The 13,869-nt window shown below is 39.5% G+C and overlaps 1 protein-coding gene across 20 annotated transcripts in view; it reads right to left on the bottom strand.

The window, feature by feature from the left end:
* CTNNA3 (catenin alpha 3) overlaps positions 1–13,869 on the bottom strand; it is a 488,378-nt gene that overhangs the window by 451,385 nt on the left and 23,124 nt on the right. For all 20 annotated transcript variants that reach the window (XR_010833028.1, XR_010833027.1, XR_010833026.1 and 17 more), the window contains exon 4: positions 5,344–5,510. Coding sequence is in view for 15 of the 20 variants with exons in the window: in XM_013173300.3 (XP_013028754.1) it covers positions 5,344–5,510 (167 nt within the window). In the remaining 5 variants the exon portion in view is untranslated. The remainder of the gene's footprint in view (positions 1–5,343; positions 5,511–13,869) is intronic.

The following is a 13,869-nucleotide window of genomic DNA, read 5'->3' as shown; positions in this document are numbered from 1 at the left end:
TGCCATTCAAAATTTCAATCTTTTGTAGTGCAGGGCAGCAAAATAGCACTGAACTGTTTTGTTCATCTGTAAAATCTCTTTTAATATTGATGAATTAAGGAAGAAAAGCAAATTCAGTTTCCATTCTGACACAAGGAAGCAGTTCATTAAAAAAGCCTTCCTGTTTCAATATATACTGCTACTTTAGAAGACTAAATAACACTAAATAGGCTATTTGATATCACCAGGAAATATGGTTAGAAAAATATTCAAAAACCTCCAAAATTCCAATTACTAAATGCAGACATTTATGAAAGATAGTTCTCAATATTTTGCTGTAATGGAATGGGCAAGGTGCCTATTTGTAGATGTTTATGGAGAGTGTCACACCGCCTCTTTCATTCATGAAATGTCATAATTTTGGTCTCATTTTAAGAGGGTCTGAAGACATGCATTTTGATGATAAAGCAGATACTGTTTGTTTTGCATGCATTTCCTTTTATCTGCCTCCAAGGAAGTTATAAAATAAATTTCTCTGGATCAGAATGATCTGTGCATGCTTGAGATACAAATAATTGTTGATCAGACAAGCTATTCTACATTTTATTGACTTCATTACTTTACTACCAATAAATAATTTGCCAAGAGAAACTGACCTTCCAAGTTCGTTTTTACTAATCCAGAATTTGCCCTCCAAGATTAACACTCACAGAAGGAAATTTCACAGTGTCCCTCCCATATTACTCTCTTATAAAGCACCGCACTTCAATGTAAGTGTTGCTGTAGCAACAGAACAATTATAACTACTCAGAAGAAAATTCAGAAATGCTCTTTTTTCATCATCAGCTCAAAGACAGGCTACCACAATGGAGTCCTAGGTCCCTGACTAGAGCATGCAGACAGCTACATAGTCCAAATAAATAAGTAAAAGCAGTCAGCTACTAATATCCCACCTTGCAACTTTCTCAAAATACTTTTCAAACCTCTTCATCACCAGACATAACACTGATTTCTCACACTTGTAGAAACTTGTATGCATTCCACATTGACCTATTGTATAAACAACGTTTGCATCATAGTTATCCCTAAGTTCTGTTCTTAAGCTTTCTTCATTTGGAAATCATTGCACAGCTTTACAATTATTTTGATAAAAAAAAAAAAAACAATAAATAGTATCTTCCATAACATTTATGTTAAACCAAACCAGAAAAGTTCTACCTTATTTAAAGCAAGCCCTATCCATTCAAAGTAAGCCTTGTTTCTTTCACTCCCCCTCCCCTTATACCTGGGTTGCACCAACAGTTTGTATAAAGCTTATGCAAGCTTACGCAAGTTATGCAAGTCAGGCCAAACACCTTAACCAGAGGAATGGGTAAGCCTAAACCTCTCTTCTTTTATGCCACCATAATGTTTCTCTTCTGCTCAAAACATTTTTAATGCTGATGGATACCCTGCAGGGAAGGGAGGAACAGGCAGCACCATACCCCCAGTGCCCAAGTTCACAAGTTGCTTCTCATCTGTAGCCCTTCTTTTCCTGACAATAGTTTTAAATAACTATAAGCAAACATTTTACAAAGATTGCACTGTCTGAGGTGTTTGTGAGAAGTATGAAGACTTAAACTTAAGTTCATCTACAAGCATGACAAGAAGGGGAAAGAGGTAAACAAAACATGCTGGCTCAGCATGAAATGAAACAGATACAAGAAAGACAGACTGCCAATGCACTTTGAATGAAACGCTCAGAACTTGTTACTGTCTTGCTGTTCTCCCTTGATCGATAAATTCAAGCAGTTCCATTAGTCTGTTAATTCACTTAATTAAATATTGAGCATCACTAACCATAATGAATGGGGCTGGTAATGCAGCTCTGAATCCAAGAGTGAGATCTGTGAAATGGCCCTTTGTCTGACTACATTTTTCACAACTCAGTTTTGATTAGACTTTCAACTCCAACCTAAGTAAGGGAAATCCGATGTGGACAACTATTTAAACAGGCAAAAGTTGTTTAAAGAAACCAACTATTCTCATCACTGTGATGCACTTCATTTTCTCAGTCAACTTTAATTAAAATAAGCATCTGTACTGCACCATCATACTCTTATTAGGCTGCAAATTCCACAAATGGCTTTAAACGTGCTATGCTCAAATACAATCGGTCACTGAAGCTTTGTGCTGGCTCTGACATGCTTTATTTTATATCCTCTTTGCTGAGATTCCAGAAAATTAAATAAAGAACCAAAATTATTAGTACCTTACAAGTGAAATTTCATAAAAGATTCTCATGTACACAATGGTATGCTTTGGGACATTTTTTCATTTGGAGTAAAATTCTTGACAGGTTTATCAAATTCTTCCAACTAAACTGACTAAGTTTCTACTTCGAAAGCAGCATTTCAATATTTTTCTGACAAAAAATAGGTTTTTCATTATTATATTCTGCTTAATAGTAAGATTTTATTACATAAAAGTAAAAAATGGTCCCAAGTCTGAGCAACGTGTTTGAGAGACATGGACACACTGGAAAGAGTCCAACATATGGCCACAAAGATGACTATGGGACTGGAGCACCTCTCCTATGAGGAAAGGCTGTGAGAGACGAGACTTCAGTCAAGAAATGAAAAGGCTCCGGGGGGGATCTCTTCAATGTCTGTAATACCTGAAGAAAGGGTGCAACAAGGACAGAGTCAGGCTCTTTTCAGCGGTGCCCAGTGCCAGGACAAGAGGCAATGGGCACACAAGAGGTTCCTTCTGAATACCAGAAGCACTTCTGTGCTGTGGAGGTGACTGAGCACTGGCACAGGCTGCCCAGAGTGGTTGTGGAGGTTCCCTCGTTAGAGATAGTCAAAAGCCACCTCGACACGGCCCTGATCAACCTGCTGTGGGTGGCCCTGCTTGAGCACGGGTTGGCCCAGATGGACCCAGAGATCCCTGCCAGCCCCAACCATTCTGTGATAGCACAATAGTTTTAGAGGCTACCAACTGGAAGTAGCTGAGGTTCATCTTTTTTCTTAGGCACACTTAGAATGGCAGATGTGACAGATAACACTAGAAGAGCCTTTATATAGCAGCTAGTCATATTGTCATTGTTTCCTTGCTATTCTTGTTCTAAGATTACACAGGAAATTGAAGTTTGAAAACCCAGACTATACTCTGTCAGTAGAAGTAAGCAAGTTTTTAAATGTTTTGAATGACAGTGCTGTAATTAACCAGATTTACTGAATGAGCAAGACTAAAAACTTTCAGCACTTTGATAAATGGGTTTAAAAAATAACATACATAAATAATGCCCTATTAAATATTTCATATTGAATGAGATTTAATTAATATTCTACAGACATCTTTGATAATGCTGGATTACCTTCTTTCATTTTATATATGCAAACAAAAAAATTCCCTGGTTAGAGTTTTCATTTCATTATTCTAATTCAATTATTTTTTATTTTCCCCATTTTTTAAGTTAATTTTGGCTTGGTCCTTTAAACATCTTGATTTTATGACAATTACAGAGCTCAGAGACATGGAAATAAAAAAGCAATTAAAATTCTCATCTCTTCTCAAAGGATTAATAACAGCTGTAACATTATTGTCTTTGTAAAGAGAAGGATAAAATGGTCTGAGCATTAAGCATTAAAACCTTATAAGAAATTCAAAGGGAAACTGCTAATGACATTTTTTTTAAAGAAAGCTGATTTTCAAGTCATATGAACCTGTAGGCACTGAGAACATCAGACATGATACAGCAAATACAAAGTATTTTCTATGCTACAGCCACTGAATATAATGCCTTTTTACTGGAGCAAGCCTACACTGAAGAAAAAAGGAATTCCTAAGGGAGTTCTAACGTACAATTATTGAGGTTAAGGACTCTGAAAAGAGCAAAATTAAGAATCATTAAGTACTTTAGTTTTATTTATATCTGGCTCAGTTGGTTGGCATTTAAAAGCTCTTACCATTTGAAGGTGGTTCAGTAGCATATATTGAAGTTACCTCTAAGTCTTCTAAGTCTTCTAAATCTTCAAATCTAATCTAAACCTACTTGTAAATCTTCTAAGTCCATTTCCTAATTAGATGTTAACATAAAAAGAAACCATTACAACTAATACCACTGTTGGTATGTTCAACAACCAGAGCAGAGACCAAATAAGCATGGAAATGTACCATCTTCCCAGGACTAGGGTGGGTCCTTTTACACAGGCATTTTGGAGTGTTATGCCACACTAATTTATTCTAAGACTTAGGTAAGGAATTCAGTTCTTACTCCTATTAAAAGAACTAAATTAAAGTATGGAAGAGAAAGATAACTTAATTGTACTCCTTACAATGTTGGAGTTTTTCTGAATGATTCTTTGCATTCTTTTGCTTTCCAGTTATAGTTGGCTTTCATTTTCAAATGAAAATCAAGACGTGAATTATAGGGTTGTTTAGAAATACTGAAACTCCAGTAAAGAAGACAACTCAAGTTTAGTTCTCTTACATAAAACGTTCTCAAAGCATTTTAGAAGGGTGCATCTAGCATTATGAAAACACATACATAAAAATGGAATGGCAACCAATGAAAAATATCATTTAAAATTTTTTTCCACAAGCAGTACCAAAGACAGGGCACTGTCTTATAGCCGGAGAATTTCATACGTATATAGCAATATAAACTTTTCTGCAAGACAGTACTCATTTAGCCTGTGCTGCACCTCTAACAACTGTCCAAGCTGGATGTTTCAAATGAAACACTGAAACCCACAAAATATTGCTTTATTATTAAATACTGTAGGATGAAGCAACACTTCTTCCTACCCTGATTGGGAGCTAAATTTTGATCCCCCATCCTCAAACAACTAGAATTAAGTCACTGCATCCTCTAGTGGCAGTGAGGTACTGTTCAAAGCGGTGGTGCTGACTAACCACCTCCATTTTGAAGCATTATGAAAACAATTGAACTTTGATTTTTTTTAAGCAGTCTATCACTCATTACTGAAGATGCTAGGGAAAAAAAAAAAAAAAGGGAGCAAGAGTAGAGTATTTCCTTGCTCTTCCCAGAGAATACACACACCAGACAGAGTGCAGTAAGCAGCCAGAGAAGAAACTCAGTGGCATTTTGGGAGTCAGAGGCATGATCTGGTAATGTTGAAGTCACATGGAACACTAATGGAACTCTATGGTTGACATTAAAGGAACTCACATTTAAGTAGACAGGAAAGTATTCTGATGTTGAATTGTGAACAGAGTTGTGGTTATTTCGCCTAATTAAGTAACAGTAACAAACATGGGTTAGTTTTATAAGGGAAAAGAAGAATGGGACTAACATTTGTGTACAGAGAGCCAGGAAAATAAAAGATGACCCAGTTAGTTAAGTCAAATTCTACTCACCACAGCCAGATGTTCCAGTAAGTATGCCACATCAACCATATCTGCCAGAATAAGAAGCCGTGTGACAGCTGTAAGAAGACATCGTGCTGCTTGGACAACAGCCTGCCTCTTAGGAAGATAGCAGGGATCACTGGTAAATGCCTCTGCTGATACCTTCAAGGCTTGACCTGCAAAATAAAGACATACTCACTTAGACTATATTGCAAAACTCTGGAAAAAATAGTCAAAACTCAGCAAGTTATCTGGCAACTCACAACTGTTACCAAAAATCTGGTATACTTTTCTTGCCCTCATGCCTTGGAATGAAGGTCAATTACTGTAAATCACGCAGAATATGCTTCATTCTGAATGATGTTCCGTTTCTGTTCTTCTGAATCATTTAATTCTGAAATAACTCCTTTGGAAATCACCATTAAACTTAACTGTACACACCAAGGCCAGGGGCTCTATGTTAAACTGCTCTAGTCCCTGCTTTTTATACCATTATATACTTTGCTGTCCTTACTGTTAAATAATTCTGGGTCATAGAAGGGAGTCAAATACTACCTTTCTCATTATAAATAAAAGTTAACAGAACGAAAATCTCATATACCCAAACATCTGACACCAACATAAAATACATTAAATCTAAGCAATGAGGCTAGCAACTATGCCAAGTAGATAATAACATACAGCTCTACAACATGAAGTTTCCCAAACCAGATTTAAATGCACATCATGTTCCTGTCAGCATTCAGTCTTTGAAGAAAATAAAACCCCACACAAACCATTCAAAGGTCTTGGGATAGCACATAAACGTCCAAATTATCCCCCTCCTGTCTTGTACATTAAACCGATCATTTAATTCAATTACATATATGTCCAAAATTAAATAATTGCTAGTAAGTTGCAATAAAAATATTGATCTTAAATTAACTCTACTCACACTACAAACCCTATCTTCTGTTGTCCCAATAGCCAAGCTTTTCATTAAGCTTTGAAAAATCCAGACCACCTTCTCATCATTGACATCCAGCTCTTACTGAATACTCCAGTGATTGCAGAGCATGCCAAATGAAGCGAGAAGCCACAACGCAGCACAAACAGGTGAATATTTAATACATACCCTCCTACTCAGACATATTTGTGTCAACTGCCTTAGGCAGCTCCCAACTTAGTTGGTTTGTTTCTATGGATCAGGCTCCTAGCCGCAACACTTCAAATGCATTGAGAAGAAAACCCAAACACATTTTGGATGTTGTTGTCATGAGTGTGCCAAAGGTCTCAAATTTGGGAAATGTGGTTCTCAGCACTGCAACAGGTTTATTTGTTTTCCTGCTTCTCTTTTTTTTCCTTTGCTTGTAAGCATCTCATTGTTCTTTGTGTGCTGAAGAAGTCCCTAAGACACTACTTTGTTTCAGGAAGAAAAGGGTAAGAGCTGGGACTGAAACACCTAACACATCCATTATGTTTGAAATAGTAATTCTGTTTGCAAGACATGCAAATTTACCTGATTTTTTTTACTATTAATTTGTAAGAAAAGGTATCCTAGAGAGCATTACCACACAACATTTTAGCGCCACAGGACTCCTAAAGCACATGGCTTAAAGCCATGCTTACAACTCATTTCACATCCATTTCTACAATTTTCTTCTTCTTGTACTACACAGGCGTGAGTCAAGAGTTAGACTACATGGACATCTGCAATACAGAATTACTCCAGCCAAGGTTGAAATTGAGTGGTGTCAATCACATGGAACTTTATTCTTTATTCAGGCTGGATCTAATTCACCATTGACAAATGAGTGAGCAAAATCAGAAGGATCTGAAACATAAACCCCGTAGAACGAGCTGGACATAAGCTGGGACAACCAGATGAACAAGTATAAGATGCCGAAGGGACCACAAACCCAAAATATAGCTCCAATGCAGTCTAGGAAGAGAGCAACTATGAATATACAAGCAGCAGGAAATGACAGCTCCAACACCAAGACGTTAAAAATTTCTTAAAATGCTGTAGACAGCATGACAGTTCGATGCAATTTAATCCATTTTATTGTAAATCCCATCAAGTAGATTTCTTCCCTAATTATATTTGTCACAAACAATGAAACACAAATGACAGAGTGCTAATTTAGTAGCATAAATAGGGAAGCAAAAAGATGAAGTATTCATAGGATTTCAGCTATTTCAGACATTAAAGGAAAAAGAAATTGAGAGGACTGAAGTCAGGATACATCTTAACTACATAATTAATGGAAATCAGATACCTCCAAGGCACAGCGAAGCACACACAGATAGATGATTCCCAAAGTAAACACTGTTACTACCATAAGCTGATCAGCTACTGACTGCTGCTGTCAAACACTATTTGTGCATGTGCATACCAAAACCAAAAAAAAAATAAGTCTATGCTCAGGCACAGGGAAAGGTGAAAATACAGCTCAGCCACAAGTTTTGTTTGTTTTGTTTTTTAAGTACACCCATGAACTTTCTCTAGCACTTAAAAAAAAAAAAATTTTTTTACTTGAAAATACCTTTAAAAATAAGTGCTCCTGCTAGCAAACTGCTGACTAAGGTACACACATCTGCTGGGCTGCTAGTCAAGGGCAGGCTGTCTGTACAGAGACTTGCAGTAACGCCACTTCCTGCAGTTGGTGAGCACTCCTCGGAGACAGTGCTCCAGATGACACTCAGGCAACAGCTAAATGCTCTTCCTTGTTTTAGACAAAACCATCAAAATAATGCTTTCTTGTTTTACTTCTTTGAATTTATTTTCTTTCTTCTATTTAACCCTAAACATCACATTCTTCTGTTTTTATATCTAGCTTTCTCCTTTGGCTTGCAGCAGTGTGAAATTCACATGGAATGCAGTGAATTTGACGTCATTCTTGTGTCCTCCCACAAGGAGGTATTGCTGCCAATAAAGTCCCGTCACCCTCTCCTATGAAGCCCACCCTTAAGGCTGGTGGATTTACAGTCCCCCGTAAACACAGCTGTCACAGGGAACCCATGAACTAAAGGAAGAAGGGAAGCAGGTACAGGAGCCAGTAGAAGGAGAGGATTTCAAATCTGATATTCCCTGGGATAGGCAACACATTAAGCATCAAAACGTGTTCTTCCATGCTCAGTTTTCCAACAGGTAGATTTGCAGCAAGTGTGGTTTTCTGTGGCTTTTTTTTAAACACTATTGAAGGATGGTTTTGTTTATGTAACTGTAATTACCATGTGTTTGGGGACCATAAAGATATGAACTACTGCCAGCTACATCTAAAACAGGGATCAGTCTCCTGGCTATTAAGCTCAGATGAACAAATACCTGTATGACTGCTACTGTCTGCATATCTTGTAGTAGCAGGTCTTTCAGTAGCAATTCCTCTATAAGTACTTCAAAAGCTATTTGTCATTTAGGAGTTCTAGTCTCAAACAAAAGAAAAATCAGTGGTTTATACTAACAACTGAAAACTTACAAACCTTGATTTACACTAGCATTCTGCTTATGCCTGCAGAAACCACAGAAGGCTAGGAATCAGTATCACATCAGAACATAAAACCCACACCTTCTAAAAAGAAAAGATGAAAAAATACTCATGGCCAGTATGATCACCTGTTCTGCTCCCCCAGATATCATCTTTATCTGCTACAGCCAGGCAGCTGAAACTAGCACCATCGGTGTCAAAGCTAAGCAGATGGATACCTCCTGCATATTCTAAATATTCAATACCATGATAAATCACCTTGTCGCAATATCTTACAGTAGACATTACAAGACATTTTTCTCCTGCCAGAGGCTCTCACCCCATTATATTCTGTTGTATTGCAACTATTTTACTGCTGTATATTAGGAAGTTCTACTTCCGCATTTCATACTGATCTTCCTAATGTGTAATCAAAGCCACCACATACACCCCCCACATGCCTTACACCAACCTCTTCATTTCCCTTTTCATACTCAGGGACATCTGAGCCCAGTGATGGAGCTGTCAGAAGCTTTTCTGCTAGGGTACACTGAACAAGTGTACACCACAGATGATTTTGAAGCCACTTTTCTAATTTCTGCCTCCAAGAATCAAAGTCCCCAAGATGCAAGGCATACATGTACCTCTTAATGTAGGATGAGAAAGCAAAACCCATTAACCTTTTCTTTTTTTTTTTTTTTTGGGGGGGGGGGGGGGATAAGAATACAGTATAATAGAAGTCTGCACTACTCCCTTTCTTTAATAAATACCCTTACAGTGCCCTCCCCATTTTTTCTTTGTATTTTTCCTAAATCTGTGAATGGTAGTTTATTCTCTGCCATTATGTTGCTTCCCTTTTTGCTGTCAAAAGAAACTAAATATGGACATTTGAAAGGTGTGCCCCATCCCCACTCCACACCATTTTCTCTTGGAAGGTAACTGAAAGCTCAAAATATAACTCACTGGTATTTTTACTCAAGTAACATGCTTTCAATTCACTGTGTGTGATGTAAGGCTTATCTAGGAACACACTTGAGACACGATAACAGCTAAACCCATGTAACACTGACACTGCAATAGATGGAAACAACGGAGGCAACAACTGTTGTGTCTCTGACCATATATAGTCAGTAAGCATGGCAATAAATACCAAACATTTCAGTTACGCCTGTACAACTGCTTGAAAACTATAATAGAATCGCACCTTAATGTAAATGCAAGTATGACACTGGACTTTAACATACATTCCTAAGATAGTGTTTCTCCATATAAATTGCATCACTGTTTTGTATTCAAATTAATTAAGCATCAGAATTGGGACACTAATTATAGCCTGATGTTTAGTGTTAGAAGTGTTCATGGCTGAACTTACAGGTGTCAATTATTTTACAATTAATTTACAACATACTATAAGTCAGAAGGCAATTTCTTGAAATGCTGTATACACGAAATCCAATGGCAAGATTTTTTTCTGAATACTTATAGTTGGTATTAATACATTATTTTAGAATAAAAATATGGACATGAGTGCACTGTAACAAACCTGCACCAAACCAGATCACCAGGAAATCCTTGCAGTTACCAGACTACTGGATTCCTGTGTGATGCAGGCTATCAACAGCCTACACAGGCCTGCCTGGTGACTCGTTTAATGAACCACAGAATCACCTAGGTTGGCAGAGACCTCCAAGATCACCTAATCCAACCTCTGATCTAACACTAACAAGTCCCCCACTAAACCATATCACTAAGCTCTACATCTAAACGTCTTTTCAAGACCTCCAGGGATGGTGACTCCACCACTTCCCTGGGCAGCCCATTCCAATGCCCAACAACCCTTTCAGTAAAGAAGTTCTTCCTAATATCCAACTCAAACCTCCCCTGGCACAACTTTAGCCCATTCCCCCCCAAAAAGAAGCTCCCACACAACCCCTGAGAATCGGCAAGAGCTGTTTATTGCCGGGACATCTTGTAGGCAAGCCTGCGGGATGTCCGTGGTGTTTGGTGGCTCCAAGCTAATGCTTGCGATGGAGCCTGAGCAACGAGTAGGGGGCTCGCCAGGCACTCCTGCGATGCTGGTGGTGCTCTCAGATGGCAGAGCACAAAGACATGCCGCAGTAGTCCCAGGCCTGTTCTGGCCGAGGTGGATCCACTTCCATCCGTTCCTCCACATCTGGTGGATCCAGCTCCACGGGCTCCATGGTGTTGGGCAGAAGGCTAAGCCAGTCCTTGCCCGGGACTGCCCAGAGGGGATGCCTTCTGTCCGGGACATTTTCTGGTCAGGGTGCTGAACCAGGGGGTCATCCAGTCCCACGTCTCAGTCCCATGCCACTGTCGGCTTGATTTTCATGCATGGGTCTGACAGTGCCGTCTGGTTTATGGCCGTTACTGGGTCCCGCACTGTGCTCCGGACTATGGGCATGCCTCTGCTCCCCGCGGCTGTCTGCCCGATGCTCCTGCCTTTGCCCCACGTCACCGTTGCTCCTATGGTAAGGCCCAGGCCCCCTGTCGCTGGGTGTGTGAGGGGCCGGCCTGTTCCCCGCATCGTTGCGGTGCCAATGGTACCGCCTGTATGTGCCTGTGGGCTGGGTGCCAGAGGTCCCTTGGGCACTGGTGTCTCTTGTGCCACCGGCGCTATCCCTCCGCCCACGACACATCTCCTTCTGTTCAGGTGCATTCCTTCTTGGTGCTTCACAGGACGGCATCGCCGTCCTCGCACACCAAGGAGGCCTGCTGCTCGCCTTGCTCTTCTAGTCTTCTTCCTGCCGCACAAGCTGGCAGTCAGAGGGCCTAGATGCTCAGCGAATGCTGGGCCAGCTGCAGGGGGCCTGTTTATAGGGCCCTCAGCAAAGGCGGGGCAGTGGTGGCCACTGTGACCTCAGCAAGCCTCTGCGATGGAGTGGCCCACGCGTGGCCAAAGGTGGCTGTGTTGGGAGTGGCCTGGAATATGCCCTCACATGGACAAGGAGGAGGGTTGGGGTGGCTGAGGGCCCCTTTTCTGGGACTAGCTTCCCTGGGCCACTTGGCTTGCCAGAGAGAAAGGCTGCCCCTCGGCCACAGGGACTGCCCTGCACCTCCCATCCTGTGCCCTGGGTTTATTTTTAACACTGGTTTTTAGGCAATTTCATTCTATTCTTTATGGAAAAGAACAGAAGCAAGGTGCTTCTTCAGACCTAATTCCCACACGCACTTTGTGCTCCGAGTGAAGAATTTCTTCCTCACGTCACATCTCATCTAAATCTCCCCTCCATTTGTTCAAAGCCATTATTCCTGGTTCCATGGCTACACTCCCTGACAGAGTCCCTCTCCAGCTTTCTTCTAGGCCACTTTTATGGGTAAGGTTAGGTGGCAAAAAAGCAGGACCTAGCAAATTGCAGCCTTATCTACCTTGTTCCACATGACGTACAATCTGAGTTATGTGGGATATACCAGTCAGAAGTTTTAAACTCTTTGCAGAGGCCTGCTTTAGCTTGACTGTTTCCAAATAAAGCCTGCCATTACTTAACCAGACACAGAAAGCTTTAAACCAATTGCCATTATCAATAGGAAATATTGATCCCAATCTTCATACAATTATAAAATAGTAAGGGAATATATAAAGAAGAATAGCATTTGCTTTTTTGTTCATTGGTTACTTTTTGCAACTATTTTTACATGCTAAATATTTGGTACAAATTGCTTTCTCCAGTGAGGGCTTGTATAAGATTAGTGTGAAGTACTGAAACAGCTAAACACAAACTTCTCCAAACCTCCTGAAGTTGAGCAAATAGCCTATGTGTGCTCAAGCAAACAAATAAGAAACAAAAACATATCAACATTACTGTGTTCAACAGTAAATGCATGCTTAGGGATAGTTCCAGGCAAGTCAGCCATCTCCAAAGGAATGTATTTAATAAAACCTAATTGCTATAAAAAACAAAATGTAGTTCAACAGGAGATCATGGAAAATCAAAGCAACACTATAAAGGACCAATTGTATTCCGTAACTATCATAGATTCAGAAGATAAAATAGTATTTGTAGCTCAAAAGAACTGCACTGTGTAGGTAAAATAATGTATTGCTATTACTTTTACTCTCAAGTTCTCTCCCTTCGCAGTTTATTAGTAAGTAGCTTTGAAATGTTTATTTTCTCCAGAGTTCTGGCCAGCTTACATAGCAAAATTTCAATGGCATGTCAAAAAACATTGTTAGATACCCAAGAGGAAAGACAGAGATACATTTTTTTGTATCTCTTTAATAAACAGAAGGCTACTTTACAGTGTTTGGTTGAACAAAGAAACAAAAAACAACACAACTGCAGATGCTGTTATAAGGAGATGCAAGCCAAATCACTGCAGGAAATCCTGATTCACATCACCAGAATGGAGAACCTTAACTTGGGGCCTGACCAGAAGAGACAAAGAGTTTAGTAGAGTTCCAGAAGGTCAGTCAAGATGTGTATGGAAGCAGGCCTTGAAAAGTACATCATTGAATTGAACCTCAAAGAAAAATGCAGCAGACCTCTGTATTAAGGTGAACACCTTCAAGACTATCACTCCTCTATAAAACTTTCCAGAGGTTAACAGAAACAGAAATTAGACTTATCCAGGGAATATACCTGCCGTCCATCATAGCAAAACTTGCTTTCAGATATCACTAACAAAAGTCAACCGAATTTGAGACCAAAATCTCATATACTGACACTGTTTGTCAAGACCGTAGTCAGTGAAGCCATAACCACACCCCTGTTTCTAAAGACATTAGATGAGTCACTAGTACATCAGATGTATTAAATACATCATCTTCTATTTCTCTTCTCTGCTCTTGAGTTTTATCCCGTTAATTTGCCCCTTTACTCCCCAAAATATTATTACGAACAGGATTTTTATCAGCAGCTTGAAAAAAGTTTATCACTCCTCTAAAAGGAACTCTATTAAGGAGCTCCAAAAGTAGTAAAGCAGCATTTTTGCACTGGCCATAGATGTTCCAAAGTAGTAAGGGTGTAATTCTAATGTCACAGTCTCCCCCTTAACAAGCTCAGTGAATAAGATAAAAATGTCAGAAGAGGAAAGATTTTATTATTCTTTCCAGTTGTTTGTCTACACAACT

This window comes from Anser cygnoides, chromosome 7 (assembly GCF_040182565.1).
Source record: "Anser cygnoides isolate HZ-2024a breed goose chromosome 7, Taihu_goose_T2T_genome, whole genome shotgun sequence".
NCBI classification, from domain to species: Eukaryota; Metazoa; Chordata; class Aves; order Anseriformes; family Anatidae; genus Anser; species Anser cygnoides.
Note: the sequence above shows the minus strand (reverse complement) of the source record. Positions and strands in the feature narration are given on the sequence as shown.